This window comes from Neurospora tetraspora (assembly GCF_033439725.1).
Source record: "Neurospora tetraspora strain CBS 560.94 chromosome Unknown B0H65scaffold_1, whole genome shotgun sequence".
Classification (NCBI taxonomy): domain Eukaryota; kingdom Fungi; phylum Ascomycota; class Sordariomycetes; order Sordariales; family Sordariaceae; genus Neurospora; species Neurospora tetraspora.
This window is the reverse complement of record NW_026944383.1, coordinates 101943-117494: the sequence shown is the minus strand read 5'-3', so window position 1 is coordinate 117494 and position 15552 is coordinate 101943. Positions and strand designations below refer to the sequence as shown.

The following is a 15552-nucleotide window of genomic DNA, read 5'->3' as shown; positions in this document are numbered from 1 at the left end:
ACATGACCAATTTTCTGGCACCGGAACTAGGAAATTAACATCGACAAATTGATACGCCATAGTTCCCTTCACTGATTTTGTTCCTAAAACCCAACCTGTAATGCCATACTGAACACCAGAAAATATGACAAATGGCCTTAAGTATCCTCGGGGTCTGAATCCTCTACCTGTACCTTATGGGAGTAGTTTTCTCTGAATACTCGCTTCACCTAACCCCCGTCCCTGACTCTAGCAGTTTGCTTCCTGCTTTCTGTCTACCTCGAGAAGAACCTCCCAACCATGTTGCTTGCAATATTACCAGCAATGTTACCCGAGCTGAACGCGGTCCCAGCAATGTTGGAAGCCTGGCTGAACTTGTCGCACCGCGAGAAGGCAAGCGAGTTGGTGATGGTCAGAACCAACGCAATAGCTACAGCAACCCACCAACACCCAATCAGCATAATGCCCTTTGACACATAATCCCACACTCAAGAGAGCTAGCTATAGTCCGATAATTAGAGGAGAGAGAGGAAGAAAGAGGTACATACCAACAAGAGGCAACCAAATAAACTTCAAACTAAACAGCGCCACAATAGCCAACACCACCCACAGCAGCGGCTGCGCGTAGATAGCCAGCCAAAAGAAGCGGCTGTCGGTCGCGTTGATGATCTTGGTCCCCGGTTCGCTGCTCTCAAACACCCAGTGCGAGTCGCCCGAGTTAGGGTCGACCTCGTTCCACCAGCGCAGGCCCACGAGTCGGCGGCCGGCAATGTTCTTCAGGTAGTAGAAGTCGCCGGCGAGGAGGAGGATGGTGATGATGAAGATCATGACACTGTTGGTCGGTTGGTTGGGTGGTTAGCAATCGGTTTATTTCTTCTTTCTTGTGGTTGACAGCCGTGGAAAGCCAGGGACGCTCTCGGGTTCGCCTTCGCCTTCGCCTGCAATTGTGTCGAGGGGGATATGGGCAAATGGGCAAGTCGAGGATCGTAGGGGGTTTAAGGGCAGAAGGGATCGCCTTACAGATTGTCGGTAAACAAGAGGCCAAAGAGGTAGACGAGAAGACTAGCTGTAGTTCGCGAGAGGGTGTTAGCAAGCGTGTCTTGCAAGCAGATACCGGGTGTTCCATCCTCCGTCTTCTCTTCGTGATCTTCTACCCATCGTCTGTCCCGCCGAAATCAATCCTCCTATTCCACCATGGCCATAATGACGGGCTGCTTCTCGACGCAATCCTCGGGATGTTGACAAAGGGAGCTGGGCTAGGAGAGGAACCGGGAGCACCTACATGATCGGAAAGCGAGGAACGTCAGGAGCGTAATAGGATGCGAGCTCAAGCGCCAGCTCAAAGAGCCGGGCGTCGGTGTTGCTTCCATCATCAGGATCAGAAAGTGACCTGGTTCGGGTTCGAAGGTCGTTCGTCACAGTGTTGTCGTCGTGAAGTTGCTTGGAGAGAGAGTTGATGCTGCCCACGATGCGTAACTGCGCAGGTCAGAACACCTAAGCTCCGCGCTGGCTGACCGACAGGAGCTAAGGTGCATTAACAGAAACGTGTATAGTGGGCAGCTCTACGAGGTAGCTAAGTACCCAATTTCTGCTAGCAGTTAGCTGCATTTGGGAGGTACCTTGTACCACAACCCCCTGACTTGTCTGTTAATGCACTATCGTTACCGCGTTTCCACTACGACGGGAATGACACCGTGCTGGTCTTCCGTACAAAGCTTCCTGAATTTACGCACTGGGGAATTCAATGTCTTTTTCCATAAAATTGTTTATGAGCCTTCCAGGCCATTTATATGGTTACTGATGAGGCTCTCCGTGAATAGCATCAAAGCTGCATCGGGAAGTACGGAGGCCGGTAAAGTTTAGTGGATACAGCGCCCCAGCCGACAGCGGCCCGAAGCAACAGCTCCGCGCCGGTCCTACGTCACATGCCATTTGACTTCCCATTGAGCTCAGCACCTCTTTTCTCTTAATATTCTCCCCTTTCCCCGATAGAATGAGATACTGTCAGCTCGACAACCTCACGCATTAACATTGGTTAGCAGAGGTCTGCAGTGGATAACGTGGTTGAGCCGGTGATAGTCGTGAGCCACGAAGTCAAGCAGTTCACATCACATCAACATCCACACATACCGCAGAGTCCACCTTGACTTGAACTGAATATCATGGCTATCTCTTCCGTCCTCCGTCGGGCGCTGCTATATGGTGTGATCTATCCAAGATATAATCCCCCTGTCATATGTCTGTGCAATGGTTGCTAACTCAGATGGCCCAGTTCCTGCGTCTTCCCAGAAGTTCATGACCAAGTCACTGTCCTTGGCTAGTGACAATATTACATATGACCTTGAGGACTCAGTGACTCCAGCAAACAAGCAGACCGCTCGCACACAATTGCGCGACCACCTATCCTCACTTTCGAACAAGCCGGCTTCCATTGGAGAGCTTGCTGTACGCATCAATGCTGTCTCGACCCCCTATGCGCTTGATGATCTAACCACTCTCGCAAGCGCTCCGAACCTTGACGCCATTGTCATCCCGAAGGTCAACAGTGCTAGCGTTTTGTCCTTCGTCACTGATGTCATCCGCCATGCAGCACCCCAACGGCATTCTTCAGATCCCACGGCAAGCCCTCTCAAGTTGATTGCCCTGATCGAGTCGGCCAGAGCGGTGATGGATCTGCGCTCGATCTGTGCTGCGTCGCCGTATCTGAGTGGCCTGATTTTTGCTGCTGAGGACTTTGCATTGGACCTGTCCATTACGCGAACACCAGGTTTGGCGGAGTTTTTGTACGCCAGAAGTGCCATTGTGACTGCTGCCAGAGCATTCGATCTCCCTAGCTCCATTGATCTTGTCTGTACCTCATACAAGGGCCCAGAGGGGGTAAAGCGGCTAGAAGAGGAGTGTCAGAACGGCAAGGAGATGGGCTTCAACGGAAAGCGTGAGTTACCTATTTTTGATGTTCCTTTCCTTGTACCGACGGTACCCATATAATAGGTACCGTGGCTCTTCACTAACAGTTGGCATTAAAACAGAGTGTATCCATCCCAGCCAGGTCGAAGTGGCCCAGCGATTGTTCGCCCCAGCAGAGGCCGAGGTTGAGTGGTCCGTTCGTGTCCTTGTTGCCGATGACAAGGCCTCTGCAGCGGGTCGAGGTGCTTGGACCTTGGACGGAAAGATGATTGATGCTCCTGTGGTTGGAAAGGCTCGGGCGGTAGTCGCCAAAGCCGCAAAGTGTGGAATGGACATTGAAAGCATTAAGGCAAAGTGGAAGGATCAGAACCCGGAGTGATGACTTCTCTAAATCAACGGGTCACATCTCAGAACCCGCGCGGATCTTCCCACATTCTCGGTAACCCGGTATCTTGAGCCCCCGTACTCTGCCCGTAAAAATCCAGCTCGAAAGATTCGCGGTCCTGTGCCTCGATATGTGCTATGTCTGTTGCAAGTGGATGCTGATCGTACCACCCGTTGTCTGGAAGAAGCATACCATTGCCTTCGGGGTATAAACCAGGGCCGAGCTGCTGCTGCTGCTGCTGCTGCTGCTGCTGCTGCTGCTGCTGTGTGCGTTCAGTCAATTCGGGACGATGGGGCTGTAATTGATCCATCTCTTCATTGTTGGTGGAATCCTGCAAGGCTTCTTGTTCAATCCTGTTGATGTAGTCTTCCATACTTTCACGAGGTGGCCCCTGCGTAGGAATATGAAAAGGCCGAGTTGAAGGGCATGAAGGATGCCCTGAAACGCGATCAGCTACAGGGCGCAAAGGGGTTAATCGATGAGAAGGCATTAGAGCCTGAATTCTTGAGGGTGGAAGGAGTCGCATATAACGACCGACCTCTTGTCCAGCAGAAGGTCCTTGATATGCTTGCCAGCCTCCTTGGACAGGCAAGTTACTCGCTGCTATAAGCGGCTGAGGAATGAGTCTATCCTCAGCACTGTAGGTAACCCAAGCTTGTGGTTGAGGCTGGGACTGTGACTGAGGTTGTGCACCTATCTGTCTTGCTGCTGTAGCATCGGATGAATGCTGCTCATCCACAGGCCTCTTATTCATATCCGTCAATGATTCTACAGCCAGCATGGAGACACGTTCTTTGAGGTTGCTGTTATCATCTGCTGTCATGACTGCAGAATCTCGATACTGGGGAGTTGCCTTTTTTGCGTGTTGGCGATTTTGACCTGTTTCTGCATCAAAAGATGTTTGGACCTGAGCATCCCTGTACACTACTCGTTTCCGTGGACGATGCTTTGCTCTCGAAGTTGGCCTGATCTTTAAATCCTCCAAAACCACGTTAGGGCTCTTTATTTTCCGCTCCTGAAGGACCACTTTCCTAGCAGAGCTTTGAATACTCCTCTGTGGTCTCTCCGATGTGGAATCGTTGGATACTGGCGCCCTAGCATTTGGACCCCTGTCACTTATTGACCATGTGAAGTACGTGGTTGATCTGCTACTCGGACGGGTTGGCAGGATATTTCTTGGATCATCAGCACACGAGGAGACATGAGTGTTCGGCTGGAGAGACGTGGGCGAAGGTTGTCTGGTAGAGGCGATGCTTCTACTAGGATGGAGCGAAGTGGTGGGTGAATCTTGTGTTCGTTGTTGGCGGACATCTGAAGCAGGATGTCTGGCAGCAGCAGTGTCATGGCGTTGTTCTCGACGAGCTCGGTGGCGTATTTTTTCAGCTTCGGCTCTTTCACCGCCAGCTCTCCGCGTAAAGAACGCAGACAGCTCCTCCAATTCCTTATCTTCCACCTGCTGCTTTCGGCTTCTTGGTCTCGGCTCCGCCGCTCTTGATCTATGGTCAGGGCGTCTTGATAAAGCTTCGATCTCCTTTGCTTTAGAGCTCCGATGTCGGGAAGGGCCGGGTTCGGTTCGTTGGACATGATCATTCGACCGTTGCTGTGACTTGTACAACATCAGTAAATCAACGTAAGGCAACGATAGTACATATACCCACCATATGTTGATATTCACTTCGCTTGTGTCTTTGAACATCCTCCAAGGACCCATAACTGTCATCACGGCGATGTTCTTTACTCTTAGCCCGTCTCTTGTTGCGGTCTACTTCAGGCTTGTAGTCGTATTTGTCATGCCTTGTTTTGTGTCGAGACCTCTTTTCAAATCGAAGAGCAACTGGGCTATGGGTCTCCCTTGGGCGTGCTGGCTCGGGCGACTCTGATCGTGTTCTCTTTTTCTTTTGACTAGCCTGTTTGACCATGTGCACTCGCGGCGAAATCTTTCGTGGTTTGTCTCCCGGAATCGGTTCTGGCGGGCGGGCGCGATTCGCTTGTGACCGCTGCAGCCATGATTGAACATAATCTGTTTTCTCAGGTTGGCTAGCTGGCACATCGAACTCGTCTTGATAATCGTGTTGGCCTTCTCTGTTACGCATTCTGGCAGAGGTGTGATGGTAATCATCGCTTCTTCGTTCCTGTCGATGACGATCATGGTCCGATGTTCGACGTGATTCGTATGGATACTCGTCTCGGTCATGGTATTTACGGAAATCCATAGGTCCGGTTGACACCAACAAGAAAAGACGCCTCGAAGGCTTGAGAAATGACGGACAAGGGCGACTGAAGTCCCAGTGAGCAGGTGTTAGATGAAGTGAACTGGAGTTTGAAAAGGCTTACTCGTGTGAATATGCCCCGGCTAACTCCAAAGAAAGACGGCGAGCGCCATCAGAGCAGTAACGATGCAAGCACGATCAACACTGCGTCTCAGGGAATGAGCTTGTGTTCTTGAAATTTACAGGCAGCGAGTACGTGGATGTCGTATTTTACTACTGTTCGACCCTTCCAGACACTGAACGAATGAAGCTCGTACGAGCACATTTCGCTCGTAACTGTATCACGAAACTACAATATCATCCAATGAGACGCCTTCCTGACTGGATTGTAACAGTAATTTGGAAGGTGCCTACCAGTCCATGGTGTACCTATGGCTCTGGAGAAGGACCTACCTTAACTTTTATCCATGTCTGAAAGCGCAACATCCGTCGTTTTGCGTCTCCGAGTCCAGCTTGAACATTTCGTTTGGATATCTTACCACTGACCTAAGTCATCACGATGACCTTAAGCCAAAGAGATTGAAAAGAGTCGACGGCTTGTGAAAGAACTTAACGATGGAGTGTCCGGCATCCAAATAGCTCAATCCACTCACAGCTAATTGCCTATTTTGACCAGTTCCCTTTCCACGCCGGGTACAGTCGCATCCTGCAGGTACAATCTCTTCACAAGGTTCGTCGACCAATTTGACTGGAAGTCGACGCTATTAAAGCCTGCAAGATCTTGATATCGTATGCACAGCGCAATGTTCGCCGCATCAACGGCATTGACGTTGTTGGTGGAGACCGGCAGGGCATCTGCGACTCCATGAGATGAACCATGCAGGACAGTTGGACCCCAGTTTTGAACCAGATAAGCCAGTAGGATACAAGACCGAAGTGGATCCCAAAGCCGACAACAGGGGAAGGGAATCTTGGCTTTGGCCCCAGGCCTCCACCTTCAGATCTTCGCTGGCGGGTCCGTTGGTTGTTGTTGTTGACGTTGATGCTATTCCCACCGTGCCCATCGAGGTTCTTCATGATACGTAGTGTCAGTTTGGCCACATTGTACGGACAAAGGGGATAATCAAGGGCCCGCGGATCATCATAAGGTAGTCGACTAGAAGTCATCGAGAACCTCGCCCTGAGCAACTTGACAGCTGAGGACCCATCGGTGAGGCGAGGTTGAGCTCTGGCAAAGCCAACAGAAGAACCTCAAAGCCTCAAGGTAACAGGGTACTTCTCTATCACCAGCCTTGAAGTCTATAGAAACCACTTACACCCATGCCACATGCCTCTAGCGCACCGTAGTTCATGTCATGGTCTCGACGAGATAGACCAGACATTCTCCGACTAGACAACCCCAAAGTTCCCCTGCGCAAAAGCGTTGATTCTCATCTCAATTATCCTTTGCAAGTACGTTCTGCAGACGACGGAACCGCAATGGTCTGACTGTCTTCCATCTCACGACTATCTGAAATCCAACGAAAGACAAACAGCTCGAGGATGTTGGGCAAGCCATGGCTTGTTGGTCAGTTTTCTTCTGTTGAATGATTGCAGTCTGGAAGACTTCATCTGGTGTTGTCCAGCAGCCTCAACCTGCCACCAATACACACACTTCATCCAACCTCACCGTAATTTCATGCCAGAGCTGGTACGAAACAGCTTGTCAAACTCTCTTTATCTCCATCCTCAGACGACAAGACTCGGAGTCATCTAACCTACGGATGCTACTGTTTGTCTTCAGGAACGGTCGCAGCCTCAATCTCAGGGACTTTGCGATACCCACATGTTGCGTCACGGGAAGTCTTGGCAGCAAATTGACAGTTCAAAGTCCCATTTGCGAAACCCCCCTTTTGTGTGCTGAGGCTGAATGTGGTTTAGCGGGGAAATCTGGAGACGTTCAGGGATCAAACAAGGGCCGGGCCCCTTTGTTGAGCGGGAACCGTCAATCGTTATCGATAAGATCTCCCCCACCCTTCCGGTGGACCGCTGCCCGCAGAATCAGGCTGCCCTGGTGACGGGATGAGGTGCTTGACCCCTCGATTTTGTTGAGTGGGTACCTCGCTGCATGACCATAGCCGTAGAGGTGTCTGCCAGTGTCATCTGCCATTGCCGGTCAGCAAGATGGCTTCAAATATCGGGATGAAAAGAAGGGGATGTTTAGAGAAAAGCGAGTCGGTCTAGACGAGTTCAGGCATAGAAATTTGCTTTTTATCTTTGTTCCATCCCGACTCGGATCAAACACCGGCGAGGCAGGCTTGCAGGGCGCCATTCCCACTGTAAAATCGAGGGGGAGGGGCGGGGGCCAAAGATGACGAAATGTGCCCACGACTGGCTGCCAGGGACGCGCTGTTCCTACAGGAACCCATGCAGATTGCAACACTGGTGAATACCATCAACTCAAGAGGGGGCAAAAGAGGCAGAGAGGGCAATGGTGAAAGCGTGAGACGAGAAGGGCATGAAGGGCTTTTCGAAACTACTCTGCGTACCCTAGCTAGAATACTATCTGGATTTAACAAAGCAAGCCGGCAGGTAGCCGTATTCGGCGCAGCCAACACCCCGAGCCCCAGTCCAAAACACCTCATGAGCATGCTGCTGAAGTTGACGTTTCTCTGTTTGATGGTTGTTTGGGCGCCTAAACGCGTTACCAAGGTCGCCTACCATCGTCATGCTGGTCGAAACATGTCCTTGGCGTCAAGAACCCAGTCTCGGGGCCTCTGGTGCCTATTTGGGTCTCTTGGGGATGGAATGGCGGAGAGAGAGCATGTTCGCCATCCCAAAACACGGGACGAAGAGGCCATCAAGGTGACGTTATCTGCCTCTTCAAATAGGAAACTTTAGTCTCGATAACAAGACGACTGACGCAAATCCCTGCGGGCTGTGTACGGCTACTGGGGAACTTTCCTTCGATCTGCTTGGTTCCTCCTGCAATATAAACGATGTGGATATCCCGCCAACCAGCGCATCCAATACTACCAGCCTTGACCGACCAGCAGATTTACCTTGCCCCGCTGTTTACGGGGCGTTGTTGGTTTTCTTTTTCCTTCCCCTACTTATTTTTCAAGTGAACACGGGTCTCGTTTTCAATCTTGCACTTTCTCTCAAACTTCTACATCCTCGTCTTCACCTATCTGTGCCTCATTCAAGCATAGATCTACCATCCGTAAGTCGCGACTCCCATCTCTACTTCTATCGCATCATCGTCACGAGCACAAGTCACGGGCTATTGTTCAAATCAATCGCTTCGACCTGACCTCACCTCGTGGCTTCATCTCGCGGTCACGGCTGCCTCAGCAGGAACCGCGCTTCATTCAAATGATGTCGTGCGGCAACTGCGCTCGAGGCAGTAGAAGCCTTGACCGAGTGCATCTCATTTGCGCCCTCCTGCTTGTTAGAAGCATCAAGCGTGATCATGACGTCTAACTATTCGTAGACATTCAAACAAATCTTCATACTACCTCAACTCGGCAAAAATGGCTAAGCTTTTCGTCGGGTATGTATTCCATGCGCCGTGTCTTCCATGGCACATCTTCCACGTCCCATTCACAGCTAACAATTCGCAGCGGTCTGTCGTGGAACACGGATGATAACATGCTCCGTGCCAAGTTCGAGGAGTTCGGCGCTGTTGAGGAGGCCGTAAGTTCAATTCATCTCACCCTGACTACAAGACTTGCTTGCCGACTTCGGCATGCAAGTCAGACCTTGCCAGTGACATCATAAGTAAGAATAATCATGTACTAAACAACCTTTTTCGCTCTATTCAGGTTGTCGTGAAGGACCGTGACACCGGTCGCAGCCGCGGCTTCGGCTTCGTCCGCTACGGCAGCGATGCTGATGCCGAGAATGCCATTGCCAACATGGACGGCCAGGAGTAAGTTCCCCCATCTGGAAGATTAACATTGAGCGAACGCTGACACTCCAAATTAGGTTCGACGGACGCAGAGTCCGCGTCGACAAGGCCTCTGACCGCGCCGGCGGTGGCGGCGGTGGCGGCTTCCGTCAGGGCGGCCGCGGCGGCTACCAGGGCGGCGGCCAGCAGTACGGCGGCCAGGGCGGCGGCCAGCAGTACGGCGGCCAGGGCGGCTACCAGCAGCAATCCTATGGCCAGCGCAGCTACGGCCAGGGCCCCCAGGGCGGCTACAACGGTGGCCAGGGCCCCCAGGGCGGCTACAACGGTGGCCAGGGTAAGCAAGACACTCAACCTCCAAGAAAACCTAACGGGAATGTGATGCTGATGAGATGAAGGATACACAGCTCCCTATGGCGGCTACCAGGCCGACCCCTCCCAGCAGGGCCAGCAGTACCCTCCTCAGGGTCAGTACTAAGCGGCGATTCGCGCCAAACCTCGTGCTAGCTTGATGGGAGAGTGCGGCGACCTGAATCAACAGGCGGCACATGACGCAACATTGCGGATCCTCAACTAGAGGTCAGCGATCAGAGCTTGTGTTCCATGGAAGAACACCTCGTGCGTCACTCCCGACGAACAGAAACCGATACCCTACAGCATGTCTTTCTCAGGATCAGAGAGCTGCTGAGCGACTTCTCGAACCGCCGATACCGTCCGATTTTCATTTTCCTTTGGCATTGATTAATACCCCTTCTTCGTTCCCGACAAACGTGGGAACTTGTAATCCTGATTCCCATAGACGGCGAGGACGAAGCGCAAGAGCAAGCGGGTGAGATGGGACGGAGGCTGAATTACCGGGTGGATAGGAAATTGTGTGTGGCTGGTAACGACGATATGACTTTGAATGATCTCGAAAGGCATGGGCATGAGCGAGGTATCGAAAGACAGCGATTTGCGGGCTGATAGAGCCAAACTTGCCAAAGGGTATATGCGCTGGGGAAAAAGCTAGAGTGGTTGGTGGAGGAGAAAGCATCTTCCCATATTTTCCTTTCAAAAAAAGAGTTTGCGGACTTCCTTACGGGGTCTTCTTCGGACTTCTTCCTTCTATGATGTCTTCTCGGTCTCCTCCTGCTCATCTACGCTGCCAGCTCTTCTGAACTGGTGGTGGTGTTCGTCATGTGTTGCTTCTGTTGTTCCGTTTACCTCGACAACCTCGGTCGCGGTATCAATCTCGTCGGTCGGGTCGGGCTTTCCCTCACTCTTATACCGCGCAGCCACCGCCCTCGCCCGGTTTGACAGGTCCTTCACATGCTCATCGCCGCTCTCGGGACTCAGCTCATCCAACGCCTTCTCTAACCCCCACAGATAATCCCGGTTCAGACCGCTCGGCCCCTTGCTCCGATAGATGTGTTCGGCAAGCTCCTGCGGATCCTGCGGCCCCGTAAACTGGGCGTTGTCGGGCGTGCCGATATAAACCAGGGTCTGGATGGGACCCTTTTGCGCTGGAGGAAGCAACGCAGGGTCTACGTCGGAGGCCGGGTGGAACGGGGTCCAGTGAATCGTGTACCCGTTGATCTCCCGGATGTCGAGGTACTCCTTGACTTCGGCGACGCGGTCGGCCTTGATTCGGTAGGCCACGCCCCAGACCTTGGCGGGCGCCGAGTCGTGGTGATCGGCGAGCGAGGCCCAGTAGGAGCGCTCGATCAGGGTGACCACGCGGCCGGGTGCGGAGGGCGTGCCACGGTGGTCTTCACTGCTCGGGGGGAAGAGGGAGAGGAAGGGTTAGCGGTCAGATGAAACGTTGGAGAAAATTAGAGCAGGGCATGTGAAGAGAAAGACGAAAGGGTTGAAGGTGAGGCTTGTGTAGTGTATGTGCTCTGGAATATGTCTCATCACTTGAGGAGGGGAGTTTCATGCTTAAGAACACAGTAAGAGGTTCTAGTCGTCCGAGTGATTATGATGATATCTACCTGGCCTATGGATAGTTAGCATTCAAAGTACATGTAGAAAAACAACAAGTTACTCATAGTCACCGAGAAAAACTATGAACGGGGGAACACAGCAGCCAAAGACATACCTGCCAGAACCGGCGTACGTAGCCTTCTACCCAACCGGGGATTCTTCTATCTAGACAAGGTTTGGCGCTCGGTTAGTCTCTTAGACGCCAGCACAACAAGACCGCACATCAGACCGATCTGAATTGGGTTTTGACATGGAACCGGACACGTCAAATAGGACAGGACCCGCCAGTCTACCGAGTCTTATGACAGAACAAGGGGGGAGTATGTACCAAAGTGCGGCGGCGGCTTCCAGATCAAGCTTCTGTAAGGCTTAGTTAGTTACCGTGACTAGAAGAGACACCTGGGGTGTAAAGGCGGTATGGTCGGTGAGGCGGTTTACCCGTAACCAAATATCCAGAACTCGTCTTGCTTGCTTGGAGGTTCTTGGGGCGACATTTTTTCTCCCCGGTTTGAAGAAAGTTGTAGGTGAATAAAATCTACAAAAAAAAGATAACGAGACGGGTAGTCTATATCCAAGCCTTCATAAGTTTCTGTTATCGAACTCTTTGGTGCTTACACGTGGTTGTTCATGAAGGATCAAGTCCAAGTGAAGGGAACCGTCGGAGTTGTGTGTTTCGCAAATCAAACAAAATCAATGTCAAGGGTTAGGGGAATAGCAGCGTTAAAGAAGCTATCAAGAAAGAATTCCGAAAGATAGTGTAACCGATACTCCGCACCCAAGTCTCCGCACATGAAGCTCTTACACTAACAATTCAATCTGCTATCCGATAACTGCCGGCAAACTGTATCTAAAGGATCCTCCATCTCAATCGGGTCCTCTCTCCCGTCCTTCATATCTCATTCATGACTGGAGCCAGCGATGACCTAGGCCGATTAATGTTGACGAATACTATCTACCTCTACGCAAACTCCGGCTCGCGTGGCAGGCGTTGATATCGATTCCCACCGCAAGCACTCGAACAAAAGGCACGGGTGGTTATTTCTGTGTCTTGATTGGCAGGCACCCGCTTCACGAAATGTGAGGTTCGGAAGTTGCACGGCTCTAAACACCTCGATGCCTGTCAGCAACAATCCTCCGGCCTGAGCCCGCGGTTCCGGTATAGCACCGCCCTGCTGCGAACTCCTCTCGCATGCGGACCTGTGGTAACTTTGGACCCAAGGGAGCGTTTGGCCCAGCATGCGTAAAACACAACAGAGTTTGTGTCCTTGAAATGTCATGGTCCTACCTCTATGTTGCAAGCACCGCTTCATGCCCGGTAGTGACATTGTTGTGCAACACAAATCCAGCTACAACTCGCTTCTCATGATAAAGAGTAGCATTCACCGTGTCATACCTATACAGGAAGGCTGGTCATCATACAACTGCTACCGACGCCCAAGACAAGACAGCTCCAACGCCCAGCCGTCCAAGCCTCCTCGACGTTACGAATACCAGTGCGGATCACACACAATACGGACCGATACACCGCACAACGGGCAAACTCCACAGAGGACCCTTAACTAGCCCCATGAGGCACGAGGCACGATAGCGTTGAACCACGTTGAACGGGTCAACGGACCCATGTGGAATTGTGGAATGGAGCTAAATTGGAGGATTGGAGAAGGGGAAAGTTGAGCTCTCAAAGCTCGTGCCTTTTCCCGACCGCTCGACAGATCTAGAGAACCTCTAGAACGAATCCGAGATCCTTCCGCTCTTCTCTCGGATTTTTGACAATCGGACCCTGAATCGTCAAGCACTCTAGCGTAACCAACATTGCGGTTGCGGTCTGGCGTTGCGGCTGAGGCGATTGGGCACGTAACTACCTAAATTACGGATTGCCCAGTACATCCCCATACTTCATACGTGGATAAGGTAGGTGTCAAGGAAAATAAGGTAATCTGCTTTCTTGTAACCTGGGAACTGGGTCTGATCCAGCGGCCACTCTACCCATCACCGACTCCGTTACTCCTTTTCAGTTCTTTTCCCTACTGCCAACTTACATAATACTTGATACCCTCATCGGCCGGTGCCTCTCTCTCTCCCAGACGCTCGCTCCCCTTTGCCGTCCTGTTAATCCTCCCGTCCCCGTCTCCGCACCCCGACTCCCCGCCTTGACCTACGACAAACACATCTGAACTTGTTTGCGACGGCGACCACGATTTGTGTCAACGACATCAAGCTCTTGATTGACAGCAACCATGGCCTACAACAGATCTTACAACCCCGACGAGCTCCCCAGGTGTGTATGCCCTTTTTCCTGCAACCTAATCCGCGTATACCTCCCCCTACACTCTGCATATCCCCTGGAGACGCCCGGAGAGCCCCGCACCCGTCGCCAAATCATACAGCACCTTCTTAGCCTGTATACGTGTAAGTTGATCGCCTGCTGACATTCTGCTCCCAAGATTCGCCGAGCCAGAGCCAAGAGTGAGCAACCTATTTCTCTCCAGCTTCAACGCGACGAGATGGAGTCCAGCTGGGTCGCATACTAATATCCCATCTACGGTTCACAGAAAGGCACCTCACCTGCTCCGCCTCAGCAGGCCCCTTCCACAGCGCGCTACGAGACGAAGCCACCACCTCCCCGCCCGGTCGAACATCGCAACACCGGCTTCGACCAGCGTCAGAACACGTACGATCCCCATCGTCAAAATACATACAATCAAAACGCATACAGCCAAAACCACTACGCTTCCGGCTCAGCAGACCCGCACCGACTATCACCGAGAATGCAGCAAGGACCACCACCAGACCGCTACGGCATGAGCCCGCCTCCCTCGGCGACCGGTAGCCGGCCCGCTCATCATAACCTCCCTCCTGTCTCTTCGCGACCGCCCCCGAGCCCGACGACCCGCGATGGCGCCGACCCGACTCTTCTTCCCCTATTCAGGGCCGTCGATAAGGATGGTGAGTTATCCGATACCATAGCCAACCCCTGTCATATAACCGCATTCTGACCGCAACGCGCGCCTCTTCTCCAGGTACCGGCCAGCTCTCCGAAAGAGAACTCTCCGCCGCGCTCGTCAACGGTGACTGGAGCGCCTTCGACCCGCACACCGTCCGCATGATGATCCGCATGTTCGACAGCGACCGCAGCGGCACAATCGGGTTCGAGGAGTTTTGCGGGCTCTGGTCCTTTTTGGCCTCGTGGCGGACGCTGTTCGACCGCTTCGACATGGACAAGTCCGGCAACATTAGCCTGTACGAGTTCAACAACGCGCTGGTGGCGTTCCGCTACCGGCTCAGCCCGCGCTTCGTCGAGCTACTCTTCCGCACGTACGACAAGCGCGGCGACGGCGTCATGAGCTTCGATCTCTTTGTGCAGGCTTGCATCAGCCTGAAGCGCATGACGGATGTGTTCAAGAAGTACGACGATGATCGCGATGGATACATTACGCTGAGCTTTGAGGACTTCTTGACGGAGATTCTGCGCCAGCTGAAGTAAAAGACCGAGTTTGTCGGTTGTTTTGGATGCAGTTGCCCCTAGCCTCTTTACTCTAATGCATTTGGTTAAGCCATTTTGTGCAATGATTCCCCTCTGCGTTGATGTTTTGCTGCACCCTGCTAGCCCTGTTTTTGATGAAGTCGAGAAAGAATCCTTGTTGAAGGCTAATGCTGGGGCAGCTTGCGCCCATCACTGTTGTTACGTCGCTTTGTCGTCCTCTGTTCGAAACCACTTCGCCTAACGGGAGAGGATATGGCCACAGCCTTGATGTGTAGCTAGCTTTTCGAAGGTTGATACCCTGCGATTCAGGCTCATCTGTAAGTCGTCCAGCATGTTCACAGCTGGCATGAAGGTCGCATAGTTCCACAGTCCATATCAATACCATTATCATGCATTACTTTACTATATGTCCACCATCAAACTTCCGGCCAAGCCTATTATGAGCTTCCTTTATCATGCTCTCCGAAAGACTTTGAGCAGTGATACGCTACATCTAGTTATCGCCTGCGAAGATGTCACGAAGCTGAAGCTATAACACCTGAAATGAGTCCAGAGTAACACCGAGCTGGAAAAAATACAAAACCGTACCGGGTAAGTTACCCGTGTAACGAACCTGCCGCCGACTAGCTACCTACATGGGATGGCCCCGAGACCGATCCGAGCCCGACCCGAGAATGGCAGCAAAGATGCAAGGGTAGCTCTCACTATCCCTTCAATATCGTTGCGATACGGACAGACG

General features: G+C 52.2%; 7 protein-coding genes across 7 annotated transcripts; 4 read left to right on the top strand and 3 right to left on the bottom strand.

Moving 5' to 3' along the window:
- Positions 1-254: 254 nt before the first annotated feature.
- On the bottom strand, positions 255-1352 carry B0H65DRAFT_504253 (Golgi apparatus membrane protein tvp-23; the record flags this gene model as incomplete). Its single annotated transcript, XM_062827894.1, has 4 exons — positions 255-409; positions 528-811; positions 1000-1045; positions 1262-1352. The coding sequence occupies 4 exons, from the start codon at positions 1350-1352 to the stop codon at positions 255-257; spliced, it is 576 nt and encodes a 191-aa protein (XP_062685487.1).
- A 370-nt stretch (positions 1353-1722) lies between these two features.
- On the top strand, positions 1723-3536 carry B0H65DRAFT_447201 (beta subunit of citrate lyase). The gene is made up of 3 exons (XM_062825854.1): positions 1723-2181; positions 2252-2914; positions 3009-3536. The coding sequence occupies exons 1-3, from the start codon at positions 2142-2144 to the stop codon at positions 3263-3265; spliced, it is 960 nt and encodes a 319-aa protein (XP_062685486.1). The 5' UTR covers positions 1723-2141; the 3' UTR covers positions 3266-3536.
- Positions 3537-3547: 11 nt separating this feature from the next.
- On the bottom strand, positions 3548-5484 carry B0H65DRAFT_417064 (uncharacterized protein; the record flags this gene model as incomplete). The annotated part of the gene is given in 3 exon segments (XM_062824063.1): positions 3548-3709; positions 3729-4871; positions 4930-5484. The coding sequence occupies 3 exon segments, from the start codon at positions 5482-5484 to the stop codon at positions 3548-3550; spliced, it is 1860 nt and encodes a 619-aa protein (XP_062685485.1).
- A 1284-nt stretch (positions 5485-6768) lies between these two features.
- On the top strand, positions 6769-7948 carry B0H65DRAFT_447198 (uncharacterized protein). The gene has a single exon (XM_062825853.1). It carries the CDS (start codon positions 7068-7070, stop codon positions 7536-7538), a length of 471 nt encoding a protein of 156 aa, XP_062685484.1. The 5' UTR covers positions 6769-7067; the 3' UTR covers positions 7539-7948.
- Positions 7949-8993: 1045 nt separating this feature from the next.
- B0H65DRAFT_543460 (RNA recognition domain-containing protein) lies at positions 8994-9845 on the top strand (the record flags this gene model as incomplete). Its single annotated transcript, XM_062829227.1, has 5 exons — positions 8994-9013; positions 9084-9156; positions 9285-9391; positions 9448-9704; positions 9766-9845. 5 exons carry the CDS (start codon positions 8994-8996, stop codon positions 9843-9845), a joined length of 537 nt encoding a protein of 178 aa, XP_062685483.1.
- Positions 9846-10250: 405 nt separating this feature from the next.
- B0H65DRAFT_490 (ChaC-like protein-domain-containing protein) lies at positions 10251-11985 on the bottom strand. The gene is made up of 7 exons (XM_062827725.1): positions 11945-11985; positions 11768-11864; positions 11658-11689; positions 11445-11494; positions 11338-11342; positions 10447-11120; positions 10251-10276 (listed from the first exon to the last, which is right to left on the bottom strand). The coding sequence occupies exons 2-6, from the start codon at positions 11821-11823 to the stop codon at positions 10472-10474; spliced, it is 792 nt and encodes a 263-aa protein (XP_062685482.1). The 5' UTR covers positions 11824-11864; positions 11945-11985; the 3' UTR covers positions 10251-10276; positions 10447-10471.
- Positions 11986-13110: 1125 nt separating this feature from the next.
- Positions 13111-14839, top strand: B0H65DRAFT_383 (uncharacterized protein). Its single transcript, XM_062823705.1, has 4 exons — positions 13111-13607; positions 13774-13795; positions 13882-14275; positions 14350-14839. Exons 1-4 carry the CDS (start codon positions 13567-13569, stop codon positions 14811-14813), a joined length of 921 nt encoding a protein of 306 aa, XP_062685481.1. The 5' UTR covers positions 13111-13566; the 3' UTR covers positions 14814-14839.
- Positions 14840-15552: the final 713 nt, after the last annotated feature.

Coding starts and splice junctions, on each gene's coding strand:
- B0H65DRAFT_383 (XM_062823705.1), top strand. CDS start 13,567: ATGGCCTACAACAGATCTTACAACCCCGACGAGCTCCCCAG. Junction 13,796..13,881: donor TCGCCGAGCCAGAGCCAAGA/GTGAGCAACCTA, acceptor TACGGTTCACAG/AAAGGCACCTCACCTGCTCC. Junction 14,276..14,349: donor CAGGGCCGTCGATAAGGATG/GTGAGTTATCCG, acceptor CCTCTTCTCCAG/GTACCGGCCAGCTCTCCGAA.
- B0H65DRAFT_447198 (XM_062825853.1), top strand. CDS start 7,068: ATGATTGCAGTCTGGAAGACTTCATCTGGTGTTGTCCAGCAGCCTCAA.
- B0H65DRAFT_490 (XM_062827725.1), bottom strand. CDS start 11,823: ATGTCGCCCCAAGAACCTCCAAGCAAGCAAGACGAGTTCTGGATATTT. Junction 11,690..11,767: donor TTCTGGATATTTGGTTACGG/GTAAACCGCCTC, acceptor TAAGCCTTACAG/AAGCTTGATCTGGAAGCCGC. Junction 11,495..11,657: donor GAAGCCGCCGCCGCACTTTG/GTACATACTCCC, acceptor AACCTTGTCTAG/ATAGAAGAATCCCCGGTTGG.
- B0H65DRAFT_447201 (XM_062825854.1), top strand. CDS start 2,142: ATGGCTATCTCTTCCGTCCTCCGTCGGGCGCTGCTATATG. Junction 2,182..2,251: donor CCGTCGGGCGCTGCTATATG/GTGTGATCTATC, acceptor CAGATGGCCCAG/TTCCTGCGTCTTCCCAGAAG. Junction 2,915..3,008: donor GATGGGCTTCAACGGAAAGC/GTGAGTTACCTA, acceptor GCATTAAAACAG/AGTGTATCCATCCCAGCCAG.